Raw genomic sequence first — 17,920 nt, 5'->3', positions numbered from 1 at the left:
GATGAAGAAAACGTTCTGGACATGGATGTTGGTGATGGTTGCAGAACAGCATGAATGTATTTAGTGACACTGCACTGTACAATTTAAAATGGTTAAAATTGTAACTGCTATGTATATTTTACCACAATTTAAAAAAAAATGTGCGGCAGCCGTCAGCCTGGTCCCAGGCAGAACATGGCTTGATCTCTGCTGCTGGCAACACTCTGATCCTCAGGCAAAGTACAAGGCTTGTGGCTTCACCTTGGAGGAAAGACTTGCTCCTCTGATGATGGACAGAAGCAGGGGGAGACCTCTGGTCCAGGGAAATCAGGGCTGCTGGGGCTTTTGTGCTCTCCATTCAGATGGTGCCATAAAACCATCCCTACTTCTCCTGTGCTCTCCTGCAGAGGCAGGGACCCACAGATGCTGAGCCATGGTCCAAGAGGAGGCATTACTCACTCAGAGGAAGATGCCCAATCCAGGCAGCATGGGAGGGAGAACGTGAGAACGAGTGGTTGACTCTACTTCTTGTTGACAACCTCCACAGTGTTTCCTGTATCAAGACATGTAGTGGGTGAAGGAGCCCAAGATGGGCTGAATGTACAGGTCTGAAGCTGGCCCTGTGGTTACTGGGCAGGAAGATGCAGACTGTATATGAGTAACTGGGACACAATGTACAAAGGGTTATGGAAGAGGAGACGCAGAGCACTTCGGGGGTCACACAGGAAGGAAACCCGACCTAGACTCGGATCACATCACCACTTGAGAAAGACCACTCTGGCGGCAGCAACCTGGAGGTGGGCAGGTCAGTTAGAATCATATCCGGTACATCCCGGAGAGCCCTGTGGAAAGTCTATAAGTGGGGGAAATGGGGAGAACTGGACAGAGAGGGGAGATTTGTAGGAAGGAGACTGAACCAGGCTTTGTTAGGGATTAGATGTTGTGGGAAGTGTCTAGGAAAAGAAAGTGCTGAGATAAAGACCGGTTTCTGGCTGAGTACTGGGGCTGTACCTAGTGTACAAATAAAATCAAGCTTGCAGGAGAAGTTGACTAGCTCCACTTTGGTTGGGTTGAGTCTGAGGGTGGTGTCAGTGGGAGACCCAAGAAGAAGACCATTAGGTAGATGCTTATGGAAAACTACGGTTGAGTTCTGTGTCTTAGCATCATACAGATAGATGGTCATTAAGTCCTGGGCGAGAGCTGGAGAGAACAGAGGAGTTAGGAGAGACCGGGAAATGCTTTCATTTACAGAACAGCCTAGATTTAGGGATGAGAAAACAATAAAGAAGACTGCAGGGAGAAAACAAAGGGGAAACAATGGCATGGAAACCTAAGGATGTAGAATTATTTAAGTGCAAAGACAAGGTGAATGGGACCAAGCATAACCATGTGGTCAATGAGATAGGATGCAGAGGAAGTCATATTCAGATTTGGGAACAAGACAACTGGTGGTGAACGTAGGAAGAATGAGTTCTGTGACATGGGGGAGGTTAATGTTAGAGGGTGGTGATTTGAGGAGGGAGAGAAAATAAGGAAGTCTAGTTAGAGAGTGGAAAATTGTTCTAGAATCTGGGCTATGAAATTCATGGACGTAATTTCAGAGTTGGAGGGTGGCACTGGATTCAGGGATTTATGTTTGTTTTCAAAGACATGATGGGTTTGTAAATGTTTCAGCACTAGTGGGAGGGATTCAGAGGAAGACAATGATTCAGAAGGCAACTGGTAGTTGCTACCTTCACATCTATAAATTCTTTTTCTTCTCCACTTCCTCCTCATCCTACTTATTACTATTATTATTATTGTTATTATATCAGTTAGTAAAGAGCTAGTCAATGTTATTAACAGAGAATAAATATTTCATTGAATGAATCATCAAAGCAAAACTAAAAGTTATCAACAGATCTTTTTGGTCTATCAACCTAATAATTCTCATTAAAAAACACCCTCAGTTATTGACTGAACTACCTGCATTAGCCAGGTATTTTATCTGCTTCTTTTTTTATTATACCTGTCCTGTTTCAGGAGGAAAAGGCCATATGTTTTCATATTTCATTTAAAATTTATTGGTACTCCATGCCATTGAAGCTTTTCCATTTTTAAGTTTTAAGAATTTAAGTTACTTTAGGATCCCAAATATGTTTTATGAATTTAAATTTAATACTGCAAACATATTCTACACAATCTCTGAAGACAGTTGAAGGTGCTTCACCAATCCTTTGCCTTCGATAAGTGTGTTAATCAGCTTCCAAGATGGCCCCAGTGATCCTCACCTCCCAGTACTCACACTCTTGTACTGTCCCTTCCCATAACGGGTAGGGCTGACTTGTGTAACCAATAGGATACTGCAGAAATGACCAGAAATGACCTTCCAAGGTTAAATCATAAAAGATATTGAAGCTTCCACCTGGACCCCTCCCTCTGGGGAAGCAAGCAGCCATGTTGTGAGGATACTCAAGCAACCTGTGAAGAGGCCCAATGATGAGGAACTGAGGCCTCCAGCCAACAGGAAGTTAACCTGTCCACCAGGTGGAAGTCACATTGGGAACAGATTGCCCAGCAGCCTGCAGCCTCATGGGAAAGTCTATGCCAAAACCACCTGGGTAAGCTGCTCCCAAACTCCAACCCACAGATGTGAGATGTTTATTGTTCTTTTTTTTTAAAAATTAGGTTATTTGTATTTTTATTGTTGAGCTGTAAAAGTTCTTTATATATTCTGGATTCAAGTCCCTTATCAGATATATTATTGCAAATATTTTCTCCCATTCTATGGGTTTTTTTTTTTTTAATGGTTCTTTTTTTTTTTTTTGTATTTTTTTATTCTTAATAATTTTTTTATATAAAAATCAAACAGTTATATATATATATATATATATATATATATATATTCTTTTTCATATTTCTTTCCATATGGTTTGTCATAGGATATTAAATATAGTTCCCTGTGCTATACCGTAGGACCTTGTTGTTTATCCATTCTATGTATAATAGCTTGCCTCTGCTAATCTCAAACTCCCAGTCCTTCCCTCTTCCAACCCCCTTCCCCTTAACAATCACAAGTCTGTTCTCTATGTCTGTGAGTATGTTTTTGTTTCATAGATATGTTGATTTGTATTGTATTTTAGATTCTACATGTAAGTGACATCATATGACAGTTGTCTTTTTCTGACTTACTTCACTTAGTGATAATCTCTAGGTCCATCCATGTTGCTGCAAATGGCATTATTTCATTTTTTATGGCTAAGTAATATTCCATTGTATATATGTACCACATCTTCTATATCCATTCATCTGTCAATGCACATTTAGATTGCTTCCATGTCTTGGCTATTGTAAATGGTGCTGCAGTGAACATTGGGGTACATGTATCTTTTTGAATTGTGTTTTTTTCCAGATATATGCCCAGGAGTCGGATTGCTGGATTATATGGTAGCTCTATTTTTAGATTTTTGAGGAACTTCCATACTGTTTTCCATAGTGGCTTCAACAATTTACATTCCTACCAACAATGTAAGAGGGTTCCCTTTTCTCCACATCCTCTCCAACATTTGTTATTTATAGACTTTTTGATGATGACCATTCTGATTGGTGTGTTTGTTGTTCTTTAAAGAACAATATTGTTTACTGTTCTTTAAATTACCCACTGAGTTTTGGGGTAATTTGTTACACAGAAACTGATAACTAATACGGATATTATGCAGACCATTATCAACTGCTTGAGATTGGTTGTGTCTTCAGTCATTTTTACAGGTCTATTGTTCCCAGATTATATCACAGCTATTTAAAGATAGTCTGTGATCCTATTTAGATAGACACATTTATCCTTACACAGTTTGAATACCAATAAGTGACATAAAAATATTTCTGGAGATGAAAGGGGCATTGCTGATTTTCATATAGTTAAGGCTGGAAAGAGCAATTTCTACTATAGTATATCTTGTCAGACACCATAAATGTTTTTTCTTTAATTATGTAGGTAAAATGCTTAAAAACCTAAATGCAGTCTAGTGTTTTAAATAATTTTATTCCTTTTTTTTGGCTGCACTGGGTCTCCATTGTTGTGTGCAGGCTTTCTCTAGTTGTAGTGAGTGGGGGCTACTCTTTGCTGTGGTGTGCGGGCTTCTCATTGTGGTGGCTTCTCTTGTTGTAGAGCATGGGCTCTAGGCATGCGGGCTTTGGTAGTTGCAGCACGTGGGCTCAGTAGTTGCCACATGTGGGCCCTAGAGTGCATGGGCTTCAATAGTTGCGGCGCATGGGCTCAGTAATTGTGGCATGCGGGCTCTAGGATTCATGGGCTTCAGTAGTTGTGGTGTGTGGGTTCAGTAGTTGTGGCTCGCAGGCTGTAGAGCACAGACTCAGTAGTTGTGGTGCACGGGCTTAGTTGCTCCACAGCAAGTGGGATCTTCCCGGACCAGGGCTCGAACCTGTGTCCCCTGCATTGGCAGTAGGATTCTTAACCACTGCACCACCAAGGAAGTCCAGCTTTACTCTTTAACATGTATGAATGTTCTCTGTCTCTGTGTGTGTATATATATACATATATATATGTATATACAAACACATAAATATATGCATATATACATACATACATATATATGTATATATACACACATAGTTCTTTCCTATTATTCCAAGAAAAAAAAGGCGGGGACTATAAAAAAGTTTACTCCTGATTCCTCATTTATTCAGTGTTTTTTCCTTAGTTCTTACTTGATATGCAACTTTTTTTCTCTTGTCTCCCTTTCAATGTGCATTTCTCATTGTATATTAGCTCTTTGCATGCTTGGGCCATACCTTTTTCTAAAATCATGTGTTAAAATGCGATTTGTCTTAGCAATGCATAAATTAAGCTACAGTTAAATTTGTTTCTTAATAAACTTCAAAAATCCTTGACCTGAAGTAACCAGACAGAAGGCTGCATCACGCAATGGAAAAGGTCTGGACTTGAAGGCAAACAGCCCTATTACAACTCTAGACGATTCTAAACACACTTTAGTTTGTGTTTGTGGTTGTTGTTATTAAACTATTGAATGGGGTGGGGGGGTGACTAAAGGAATAACATAATGAGTGAGGCATGCACAGGTTACTTATTGAGATAACCCAGCCAGAATAGCAATCACCACTGCAATGTAATCGAATGGATGAAAGGACAGCCCTTAGAGAAGTGGTATCAGGAATGGGTGGGCATGCAGAACAGTGAGGACCAGGGCACCCACATGTGGAGAGGTCCCACACCACTGTAGCCAGAGATGGAGGGGAGCACAGGAGGGAGCACCCTCTCCAGACTGAAGTGAGGACCTGCACAGCTCCTCTCTAGAGCTCAGGGGAGAAGAGGTCCTATACCATCCTCCTTCCTGACCACAATCCCATGTTAGTTTTCCAGTTACTGGGAATCCAGGAATGGCTCCCTGGGAAGCATGGATGGCTGTGCCACTCTTGGAAAAGCAGTAACTTTCATTATAATTTAATTAAGGTGCATGTTGGTGCCCTATGATGCTGGGTACCAGCCATACCTAGAAACCCATCATTCCTGATTGACAGCAGAACATCCAGCTTCCCTGGAAAGTGCTGGCTTCCCAAGGCCCTGCCCTTGCCAAGTCCACCTTGAGGAACCAGTCCTTGTGCCTAGAGCCCATGACTCTTTAATCTTACTGATACTGAGTCCTGGGTTTCAGGGACACAGTGAGCTCTGACCAAGGAGTTCCCAGAATAAGGGCCCCATTGTCCACTTCTCTCCCTTTTGTAATTGATGGTCACAAAATGCAATAAGTAGAGGAACCCGTTTTCTTATCTTAATGTGAAGGCCCAAGAGGTAGCACATGGGTAGGTGGAGTGATAATTACTCTACACGCAAAGATAAACAGTTCCAAAGGACACATGAAACTGTAAGATTATGGGCTCCCAGTTAAATATGTCCCCCACCTGGCATACAGGCTCCCCAGACTTGCTGCGGAAGGAGAACAGAGCAGCAGTGTACCTGACGTTGGTGTGCCGCTTGACGTACAGGTTGTGAAAGTTGTTGGTGTTTTCCATTTGGCCGGCTTTGGGGCCCTGCAGCCTCTGGATGATCTCGGCTTTCATCTCCATGGCTATGTGCGCTGGCAGCAGGGACAGCAGAAGCCGCTCCTGAAACCAGGTGTGGAAGGAAGACCAAGAGATGTTACACAACCAAGGTCACAGCCAAGTATCATCTGATATCAATACTGATTTGTAGTGGGGCTAATTTGAGGACTCTTTACAAGTTAAAATACAGATTCTAGAAATACATATTGAAAAAAATATCAAATTGTCTAAGGTCAGAGTGTGTTGTTATATTATTTATTGAGTTCTAAGCATGTCTTTTTCAGTATGGAGAATAAAGGAAGGCATAGTTATTTCCCTGAGGGTATTATTTATCTATTTTGATTTTAAAGTAGTGAAGCAGAAATAATATTAAAATGCCAGAAACCAGTGGTCAGTCTAAGATACAAAACACTCATTTTCACCTGCTTGTTCATTTGAGAGATAAAGTACAAGCTTTATTGCACTTTTGAAAGTCAGCGCATATTCCACATTTCCTAAGTAAGAGTCACATATTTTCAAATATTTCATTTCCTCTGTGGTGACCATCCAATCCTCTTTAGTGCTTCTAAACTATTATAAAGACAGAGTCAGGAATATTAGCTTCTGAAAAAGACATCACCTATGAGAAACTATAGGTGGGACACAAAGAAATGATAACATATGAGATTTTCTTGTATTTTTAGTCTTTAAATTCAGTATATCTCGTACACAATAGCATGCAATATTACACATACTTTAATCTGTATTTATTATAGTTAGAGTGGCAACTTTTCCATTCTCTTCAAGGAAACTATGCAATTTTTTTGAGAAAAAGTATCATAGATGGCAATCTTTGCAAGTTGATATTCATCCTTGAGTGTTTTAAACATTAATCTATTACAGAAAACACCATATTCTTCAGGCATTGTGGATTTAGCTAGTGGTATTCAGTGTGTATAAACAAACATTTGTTGAATGCCAAGTTTTCTCCTTCTTCCACATTGTCTCTTTTTTTCTTTAAAAAAATTTCTTTTTGGTGGACAAAGTGGTGAGAGAGTAGAGGAAGGGATGGGGAAGCTGAGCTTTGCTCACAGATTCACTGGTCCAGGTGTCTGTCCCCTGGGCCCACCCACAGTGCACATCGCTTTGGGGCTGTTGGGAACTTCCACCAAGGGAGCAGAGGGTAGGCCAGGAGTGCATCTTGATGAAGATGAAATGACCCTCACCACAGCCCATCCCCAGCCTGACCCAGGAAGACAGGTGCAAAGTCAACAGGAGACTCAGCGTGTGCCTGTGTAAGGTCTCAGTGCATGGTAGGGAGCATTTCTCTATGAACTGGCATAACTGAGTGATGACTGTTTGTTCATTCCTTCTGTCCTTCATTAACCCAATCAGAAAACATCCATCACTGCCCATTAAATGCCAGACCCCTTGATAAGCACTAATGGTAAATGCAAAGACGAAGGGGACAGTGTCCCTAATATCATGTTGTTCATGATCCAGGAAGGGGCTCACCCACAGTGCACAGCTGTTAGATGAGGCTAGAAAGACAGGCTGGTGTTTGGAGGAAGCCACGTGCCTGAGATCTGGGAAAAGAGGGGGAGCTAATAGATGAGGAGGACCTGCTATGCACCACATGCTCCCAGGAGCCATCTTCACGTGAACCAATTGAATCAAAACAACAGCATCATCTGACTGGTATTGTTACCAACCTCCTTGCAACAGAGGCAAAAAGAAGCAGTTAGATAAAGGGCAGGGAGCTGACACTTGTCATAACACTTGTCACACACCAAAGGGAATTTTACTGGTACTTAAGAAAGTAAGAGAACACTTTTTATTTAATAATCATCTTTTCACTTTTTTGTTAAATTCCCCTTGATGTTTCCCTTTAAATTAAGAAATGAAATGCAGAAATCAAAAATTTTTAATAAGGTAAATGTCCATATATACATCTGGGGAAATATAAATTAATATGAACTGTACAAAATAATGAGGCTAATGTCTGGTGTGGTCTAAAATATAACAGAATGAAATGCACAATGACAATAACACAAAAGATGAAATGGGAGTCAATGGAATAAAAATGTTCTGAGGTCCTAGAATTGTGTGAGTAGTGGCAAAATAAAGCAATTTATGTTAGACTGTAGTAAGTCAAGAATGGATGTAATTTCCACATCAGCAACAAAAAGTTTGAAAAAATGTATGACTAACAGGCTAACAGAGAAAATGGGAAAGAAATCCTTGATTAATCCAAAATAAGTCAATAAAGAAGAGTCAAAGAAAACTAAAAACAGGTGGGGCAAATAGAAACTAAATCATAAAGTGACAGTTATCAGCCTGTTGTGCCAGAAATTATATTGAAATTAATGGACTAAATATTCCAATTAATTGACTAATACTGTCAGATTGGACTGAAAAAAGACAAAATGTAACTCTAAACTACTCATAATAAACACATCTTAAATATAAGAATACAGAACTATCAGAAATTAAAAAAGATACACCAAAAAGAGATGAATTATAAAAACCTTAATAATAAAAGAAAAAGCAGTATACCTATACCAATATCAGAAAAGTACTGTAGATATTCCAGCCTTAAGGGAAAATATTGACAAGTCCACAAATTTTTTAGAACTTTTTTTTTGGTGGGGGAAATACCACTAGATTTTATTGTGGACATTGGCAATATAACCCTTATGTGGTTCCTTCCACTCAAAGAGACTGGTGGTATGAAGGGCAGTGAAGTGGGGGGCTTGTCTATTGCTTTATTTCTCAATTACTGCAGGAGTTCTTGGAAAGTAGCATTTTCCCTGCAGTTATTTGTTCAATGAATGAAAGATCTGCTGTGCATTTCATCTGGGGCACAATAAAGAAAAATCTAATTTCAAAGTGGAGACCTGGGTAGACAGTGCTTATGGTTTTTTGCAGGCTCAGCGGCCATGGCTTATGGGCCCAGCCACTCCGCGGCATGTGGGACCTTCCCGGACCGGGGCACGAATCCATGTCCTCTGCATCGGCAGGCGGACTCTCAACCACAGTGCCACCAGGGAAACCCTGATTTAAAATCAGATTAATGACCTTCTTATTTTTTTTTTAAACATCTTTATTGGAGTATAATTTCTTTAAAATGGTGTGTTAGTTTCTGCTTTATAACAAATTGAATCAGGTATACATATACATATGTTCCCATATCTCTTCCCTCTTGCTTCTCCCTCCCTCCCACCCTCCCTATCTCATCCCTCTAGGTGGTCGCAAAGCACCGAGCTCCTCTCCCTGTGCTATGTGGCTGCTTCCCCCTAGCTATCTATTTTATGTTTACTAGTGTATATATGTCCACACCACTCTCTTACTTTGTCCCAGCTTACCCTTCCCCCTCCCCGTATGCTCAAGTCCATTCTCTAGTAGGTCTGTGTCTTTATTCCCATCTTGCCCCTAGGTTCTTCATGACTGTTTTTTACATTCCATATATATGTGTTAGCATACGGTATTTGTTTTTCTCTTTCTGACTTCACACTGCATGACAGACTCTATGTCCATCCACCTCACTACAAATAACTCAATTTCGTTTCTTTTCAGGGCTGAGTAATATTCCATTGTATATATGTGACACAACTTCTTTATCCATTCATCTGTCAATGGACACTTAGGTTGCTTCCATGTCCTGGCTATTGTATATAGTGCTGCAAGGAACATTGTGGTACATGACTCTTTTTGAACTATGGTTTTCTCAGGGTATATGCCCAGCAGTAGGATTGCTAGGTCATATGGTAGTTCTATTTTAGTTTTTTAAGGAACCCCCATACTGTACTCCACAGTGGCTGTATCACTGTACATTACCACCAACAGTGCAAGAGGGTTCCCTATTCTCCACACTCTCTCCAGCATTTATCGTTTGTAGACTTTTTGATGATGGCCATTCTGACTGGTATGAGATGATATCTCATTGTAGTTTTGATTTGCATTTCTCTAATAATTAATGATGTTGACCATTCTTTCATGTGTTTGTTGGCAATCTGTATACATTCTTTGGAGAAATGTCTATTTAGGTCTTCTGCCCATTTTTGGATTGGGTTGTTTGTTTTTTGATATTGAGCTGCATGAGCTGCTTGTAAATTTTGGAGATTAATCCTTTGTCAGTTGCTTCATTTGCAAATATTTTCTCCCATCTGAGGGTTGTCTTTTGGTCTCTTTCATGGTTTCCTTTGCTGTGCAAAAGCTTTTAAGTTTCCTTAGGTCCCATTTGTTTATTTTTGTTTTTATTTCCATTTCTCTAGGAGGTGCATCAAAAAGGAACTTGCCTGATTTATGTCATAGAGTATTCTGCCTATGTTTTTCCTCTCAGAGTTTGATAGTTTCTGGCCTTACATTTAGGTCTTTAATCCATTTTGAGCTTATTTTTGTGTATGGTGTTAGGGAGTGATCCAATCTCAGACTTTTATATATACCTGTCCAGTTTCCCAGCACCACTTATTGAAGAGGCTGTCCTTTCTCCAGTGTACATTCCTGACTCCTTTATCAAAGATAAGGTGACCATATGTGCGTAGGTTTACCTCTGGGTTTTCTATCCTGTTCCATTGATCTGTCTTTCTGTTTTTGTTCCAGTACCATACTGTCTTGATTACTGTAGCTTTGTAGTATAGTCTGAAGTCAGGGAGCCTGATTCCTCCAGCTCCGTTTTTCATTCTGAAGATTGCTTTGGCTATTCGGGGTCTTTTGTGTTTCCAAACGAATTGTGAAATTTTTTGTTCTAGTTCTGTGAAAAATGCCAGTGGTAGTTTGATAGGGATTGCATTGAATCTGTAGATTGCTTTGGGTAATATAGTCATTTTCACAATGTTGATTCTTCCAATCCAAGAACATGGTATATCTCTCCATCTATTTGTATCATCTTTAATTTCTTTCATCAGTGTCTTATAATTTTCTGCATACAGGTCTTTTGTCTCCTTAGGTAGGTTTATTCCAAGATATTTTATTCTTTTTTTTGCAATGGTAAATGGGAGTGTTTCCTTGATTTCACTTTCAGATTTTTCATCATTAGTGTATAGGAATGTAAAGATTTCTGTGCATTAATTTTGTATCCTGCTAATTTACCAAATTCATTGATTAGCTCTAGTAGTTTTCCAGTAGCATCTTTAGGATTCTCCATGTATAGTATCATGTCATCTGTAAAAAGTGACAGCTTTACTTCTTCTTTTCCAATTTGGATTCCTTTTATTTCTTTTTCTTCTCTGATTTCTGTGGCTAAAACTTCCAAAACTATGTTGAATAAGAGTGGTGAGATTGGGCAACCTTGTCCTGTTCCTGATCTTAGTGGAAATGGTTTCAGTTTTTCACCATTGAGGACGATGTTGGCTGTGGGTTTGTCATATATGGCCTTTATTATGTTGAGGAAAGTTCCCTCTATGCCTACTTTCTACAGGGTTTTTATCATAAATGGGTGTTGAATTTTGTCAAAAGCTTTCTCTGCATCTATTGAGATGATCATGTGGTTTTTCTCCTTCAATTTGTTAATATGGTGTATCACATTGATTTCTTTGCGTATATTGAAGAATCCTTGCATTCCTGGGATAAATCCAACTTGATCATGGTGTATGATCCTTTTTCATGTGCTGTTGGATTCTGTTTGCTCGTATTTTGCTGAGGATTTTTGCATCTATGTTCATCAGTGATATTGGCCTCTAGTTTTCTTTCTTTGTGACATCTTTGTCTGGTTTTGGTATCAGGGTATGGTGGCCTCGTAGAATGGGTTTGGGAATGTTCCTCCCTCTGCTATAGCATGGAAGAGTTTGAGAAGGATTAGTTGTTAGCTCTTCTCGAAATGTTTGATAGAATTCGCCTGTGAAGCCATCTGGTCCTGGGCTTTTGTTTGTTCGAAGATTTTTAATCACAGTTTCAATTTCAGTGCTTGTGACTGGTCTGTTCATATTTTCTATATCTTCCTGGTTCATTCCCAGAAGGTTGTGCATTTGTAAGAATTTGTCCATTTCTTCCAGGTTGTCCATTTTATTGGCATAGAGTTGCTTGTAGTAATCTCTCATGGTCTTCTGTATTTCTGAAGTGTCAGTTGTTACTTCTCCTTTTTCATTTCTAATTCTATTGATTTGAGTCTTCTCCCTTTTTTTCTTGATGAGTCTGGCTAATGGTTTATCAGTTTTGTTTATCTTCTCAAAGAACCACTTTTATTTTTATTGATCTTTGCTATTGTTTCCTTCATTTCTTTTTCATTCATTTCTGATCTGATCTTTATGATTTCTTTCTGCTAACTTTGGGGGTTTTTGTTCTTCTTTCTCTAATTGCTTTAGGTGTAAGTTTACATTGTTTATTTGAGATGTTTCTTGTTTCTTAAGGTAGGATTGTATTGCTATAAACTTCCCTCTTAGAACTGCTTTTGCTGCATCCCATAGGTTTTTGGTCATCGTGTTTTTATTATTATTTGTTTCTAGGTATTTTATGATTTCCCCCTTGATTTCTCAGTGATCTGTTGGTTACTAATTAGTGTATTGTTTAGGCTCAATGTGTTTTTATTTTTTACAGATTTATTCCTGTAATTGAGATCTAGTATCATAGCATTGTGGTCGGAAAAGATATTAGATACGATTTCAATTTTCATAAATTTACCAAGGCTTGATTTGTGACCCAAGATATGATCTACCCTGGAAAATATTCCATGAGCATTTGAGAAGAATGTGTATTCTGTTGTTTTAGGATGGAATGTCCTATAAATATCAATTAAGTCCATCTTGTTTAATGTACCATTTAAAGCTTGTGTTTCCTTATTTATTTTCATTTTGGATGAACTGTCCATTGGTGAAACTGGAATGTTAAAGTCCCCTACTTTGATGGTGTTACTGTCGATTTCCCCTTTTATGGCTCTTAGTATTTGCCTTATGTATTGAGGTGTTCCTATGTTGGGTGCATAGATATTTACAGTTGTTATATCTTCTTCTTGATCCCTTGATCATTATGTACTGTCCTTCTTTGTGTCTTGAACAGTCTTTGTTTTAAAGTCTATTTTGTCTGATATGAGAATTGCTACTTCAGCTTTCTTTTGATTTCTATTTTCATGGAATATCTTTTACCCTACTCTCACTTTCAGTCTTTATATGTCCCTAGGTCTGAAGTGGGTCTCTTGGAGACAGCATATATACAGGCCTTGTTTTTGTATCCATTCAGACAGTCTATGTCTTTTGGTTGCAGCATGTAATCCATTTACATTTAAGGTAATTATCGATATGTATGTTTCTATTACCATTTTCTTAATTGTCTTGGGTTTGTTATTGTAGGTCTTTTCCTTTTCTTGTGTTTCCTGCCTAGAGAAGTTCCTTTAGCATTTGTTGTAAAGCTGGTTTGGTGGTGCTGAACTCTCTTAGCTTTTGCTTGTCTGTAAAGGTTTTAACTTCTCCATCAAATCTGAATAAGATCCTTGCTGGGTAGAGTAATCTTGGGTGTAGCTTTTTCTCCTTCATCCCTTTAAATATGTCCTGCCACTCCCTTCTGGCTTGCAGAGTTTCTGCCGAACGATAGCTGTTAACCTTATCGGGATTCCCTTGTGTGTTATTTGTTGTTTTTCCCTTGCTGCTTTTAATATGTTTTCTTTGTATTGAATTTTTGAAAGTTTGATTAATATGTGTCTTGGTGTGCTTCTCCTTGGATTTATCCTGTATTGGACTCTCTGTGCTTCCTCGACTTGATTAAATATTTCCTTTCCCATATTACGGAAGTTTTCAACTATAATCTCTTCAAATATTTTTCTCAGTCCCTTTCTTTTTCTCTTCTTTATCTGGAACCCCTATAAGTCAAATGTTGGTGCGTTTAATGTTGTCCCAGAGGTCTCTGAGATTGTCCTCAAGTCTTTTCATTCTTTTCTCTTTATTTGGCTCTGCAGTAGTTATTTCCACTATTTTATCTTCCTGGTCACTTATCTGTCCTTCTGCCTCAGTTTTTCTGCTATTGATCCCTTCTAGAGAATTTTTAATTTCATTTATTGTGTTGTTCATCGCTGTTTGTTTGCTCTTTAGTTCTTCTAGGTCCATGTTAAATGTTTCTTGCATTTTCTCCATCCTGTTTCCAAGATTTTGGATCATCTTTACTATCATTATTCTGAATTCTTTTTCAGGTAGACTGCCTACTTCTTCTTCATTTGTTAGGTCTGGTGGGTTTTTGCCTTGCTCCTTCATCTGCTGTGTGTTTCTCTGTCTTCTCATTTTGCTAAACTTACTGTGTTTGGGGTCTCCTTTTCGCAGGCTGCAGGTTCGTAGTTCCTGTTGTTTTTGGTGTCTGTCCCCAGTGGCTAAGGTTTGTTCAATGGGTTGTGTAGGCTTCCGGGTGGAGGGGTCTAGTGCCTGTGTTCTGGTGGATGAGGCTGGATCTTGTCTTTTTGGTGGGTAGGTCCAAGTCTGGTGGTGTGTTTTGGGGTGTCTGTGGCCTTATTATGGGTTTAGGCAGCCTGTGTGCTTATGTATGGGTTTGTGTTCCTGTCTTGCTAGTTGTTTGGCATAGGGTGTCCTGCACTGTAGCTTGCTGGTCATTGAGTGGAGCTGGGTCTTGGTGTTGAGATCGAGCTCTCTGGGAGATTTTCGTTGTTTGATATTACGTGGAGCTGGGAGGTCTCTTGTGGACCAGTGTCCTGAACTTGACTCTCCCACCTCAGAGGCACAGCCCTGATTCCTGACTGGAGCACCAAGAGCCTGTCATTCACACGGCTCAGAACAAAAGTGAGAAAAAGAAAGAAAGAAAGAAAGAAGAAGATAAAATAAAATAAAATAAAGTTATTAAAATAAAAAAATATTTTTTTTTAAATTTAAGTAATAAAAAACTTTTATAAAAAGGAAAGAAGGAACGAAGAGAGCTGCCAAACCGAAAACCAAATCCACCAATGATAACAAGTGTGAAAAACTGTACTAAAAAAATACCCCAAAAACGGACAGACAGAATCCTAGGGCAAATGACAAAAGCAATGCTATAGAGATAGAATCACACACAGAAGCATCCACATACACACAAAAAGAGGAAAAGGGGAAAATATATATATATCGTTGTTCTCAAAGTCCACCTCCTCAGTTTGGGATGATTCGTTGTCTATTCAGGTTTTCCACAGATGCAGGGTACATCAAGTTGATTGTGGAGCTTTAATCTGCTGCTCCTGAGGCTGCAGGGAGGGATTTCCCTTTCTCTTCTTTGTTCGTACAGCTTCTGGGGCTCAGATTTGGATTTGGACCCGCCTCTGCGTGTAGGTCCCCAAAGGGCGTCTGTTCTTTGCTCAGACAGGACAGGGTTAAAGGAACAGCTGCTTCGGGGGCTCTGCCTCACTCAGGCCGGGGGGATGGAGGGGTACGGAGTGCGGGGTGAGCCTGCAGTGGCAGAGGCCCGCATGACATTGCACCAGCCTGAGGCGCGCCATGCGTTCTCCCGGGGAAGCTGTCCCTGGATCCCGGGACCCTGGCAGTAGCAGGCTGCACAGGCTCCCTGGAAGGGAGGTGTGGAGAGTGACCTGTGCTCGCACACAGGCTTCTTGGTGACGGCAGCAGCAGCCTTAGCTTCTCATGCCCGTCTCTGAGGTCTGTGCTGTTAGCCGCGGCTCGCGCCCGTCTCTGGAGCTCCTTTAAGCAGCGCTCTTAATCCCCTCTCCTCGCGCACCAGGAAACAAAGAGGGAAGAAAAAGTCTCTTGCCTCTTCGGCAGGTCCAGACTTTTCCCCGGACTCCCTCCCGGCTAGCCGTGGTGCATTAGCCCCCTGCAGGCTGTGTTCACGCCGCCAACCCCAGTCCTCACCCTGGGATCCAACCGAAGCCCGAGCCTCAGCTCCCAGACCCGCCTGTCCCGGCAGGTGAGCAGACAAGCCTCTCGGGCTGGTGAGTGCCGGTCGGCACCGATCCTCTGTGAGGGAATCTCTCTGCTTTGCCCTCCGCACCCCTGTGGCTGTGATCTCCTCTGCGGCTCTGAAGCTTCCCCCCTCCGCCACCCGCAGTCTCTGCCCGCGAAGGGGCTTCCTAGTGCGGGGAAACCTTTCCTCCTTCAAAGCTCCCTCCTACTGGTGCAGGTCCCGTCCCTATTCTTTTGTCTCTGTTTATTCTTTTTTCTTTTGCCCTGCCCAGGTACGTGGGGAGTTTGTTGCCTTTTGGGAGGTCTGAGGTCTTCTGCCAGCGTTCAGTAGGTGTTCTGTAGGAGTTGTTCCACGTGCAGATGCATTTCTGGGGAGGAACGTGATCACCACATCTTACTCTTCTGTAATTGAGATCAGAAGCTCCACCCTAATGACCTTCTTGGTCATAAATACCAGGCCTGGGCAAAATCTGGATCAGTGATTTTCATACAAAGGGAAATTTAACTACTCTGCAAAATAACGCAGTGATTACTTTGGGTTTTTCTCTCTGGCAGACAATGATACTGTTGGTATGGGAGAGGTGTGAAAGACTCATTCAGGGGAAGGGGAGACCCCAGCTTCACATCAGCAGGCTGCATCCAAGGAAAAAGAGAACATTCAAAGTGTCTCCTGGTTGGAAAATGGTTGGTAAACATTGGCAACCACTTGAAATAGAAATTTGATTTGATTTGTATTCTGAGCTCGAATTCCCTTCTGTTATTCTCCAAATTTCATTAATGATCTAACAATATAGCAGCATCATGTTAGCTCAAAGGTGATAAGGTGAGTTCAAATTTTGGACTAGAGCAAAACGTGTGAGACTTCTCTGCATGCGGACGGGGCCAAGATAAGCAAAAGCAGGAGGATGGAAAATAACTGAGGTCAAAAATAGAGTAAGAAATCAAGTAATGTTTTGGTTTGTCAACAGAACAAGTGACCCCAGAAATATGGAGCCACTTAGAACTCAGATTACCAAGAAATTACTAATGACGTGAAAAATAGACGTCCATATCTTAAAACTTAGAAGACAGGCTGTGTCCTTGTTACACACAAATTGAGAATTCAATACATTTGGTTGATGATCTAGTGTCTATACAATTCTGCTCCCTCTCTGATCTCAGAACCCCCATGGAAAGACAGTGGGATTTATTTTTAAAATCAATGGCACTTTACTACCTTTTGTAAATCTTAATACAAAGAGCTGTTCCATCATCTACTCATCTTTCGCTACCCACCTGACAAATACATCTATTTGCCACTTATTGTCATTTTTCTGTGTTTTGGCTTCCATGACCAACCAGATGGTTAGACATTTGGGAAGTCTGAAGGTCATAAAACATGTGATACATCCAAGGAACTACTTAGACAACAAGACAACAGACTTTGTCCCTTAAAGTTTGGAACTGAATTATGCTAATGTTGCATTCACTTAACTCTATTCTGGTAGCTATTGAACACACTGTACGTACTGAGTAACCCTGTATGGGATGATCTCTGTTTCTCTTTCTGTTTATTGATCAGTGTATTGCATCACTGGATGTGAGGTCAAAATATTATAAAGGGCTCATAATGTTCAAAATCTATTTAAACAAAGAGAGGAAACCTGTTGAGGAAAGTATGAGCTGCTGTCAACAAAATCAGACCTGTCTGGTCACCCTCTCAGACATGATCAAAGCAGTCGCAGATGGGAGCAAAAGGAGGCATGTTACTGGGAGTGCCATCAAATCTCTGTCATAAAGCAAGTAGATACTGAATACAAATTTGTTAACTTCGAAAAGAGTGACAAGAAGTGTTGGCACGTAGGAATAACAGATTATGAATCTGGTCTAGGCTATCTGTTTAGAAATCTCAATGGAATCTGTGTCTACAGCGATGTCTGATGATTAGCTTAAGTAGATTAAAACCAATTTTGTACCTTCTGATGGGTGATGGAAGAGTCAAGGGCTAAGAAAAAACAAAACGCATAAGGTCACAATGCTTAGTTGACATCGTTCTGCATTATTACCATGTGATGATAACCTGAGTGTCCACGTGGATTCGG

General features: G+C 40.4%; 1 protein-coding gene across 1 annotated transcript in view; it reads right to left on the bottom strand.

The window, feature by feature from the left end:
* The window catches only part of ADCY2 (adenylate cyclase 2), a 434,307-nt gene that overhangs the window by 134,800 nt on the left and 281,587 nt on the right, over positions 1–17,920 (bottom strand). Inside the window, exon 5 of the mRNA XM_027125298.1 lies at positions 5,954–6,102. Within this exon, the coding sequence (XP_026981099.1) occupies positions 5,954–6,102 (149 nt within the window). The remainder of the gene's footprint in view (positions 1–5,953; positions 6,103–17,920) is intronic.

This window comes from Aethalodelphis obliquidens, unplaced genomic scaffold (assembly GCF_003676395.1).
Source record: "Aethalodelphis obliquidens isolate GAN/ISIS:26980383/991018 unplaced genomic scaffold, ASM367639v1 scaffold29, whole genome shotgun sequence".
Lineage (NCBI taxonomy): Eukaryota > Metazoa > Chordata > Mammalia > Artiodactyla > Delphinidae > Aethalodelphis > Aethalodelphis obliquidens.
The sequence above is the reverse complement of the archived record's forward strand: the minus strand, read 5'-3'. Positions and strand labels throughout refer to the sequence as shown.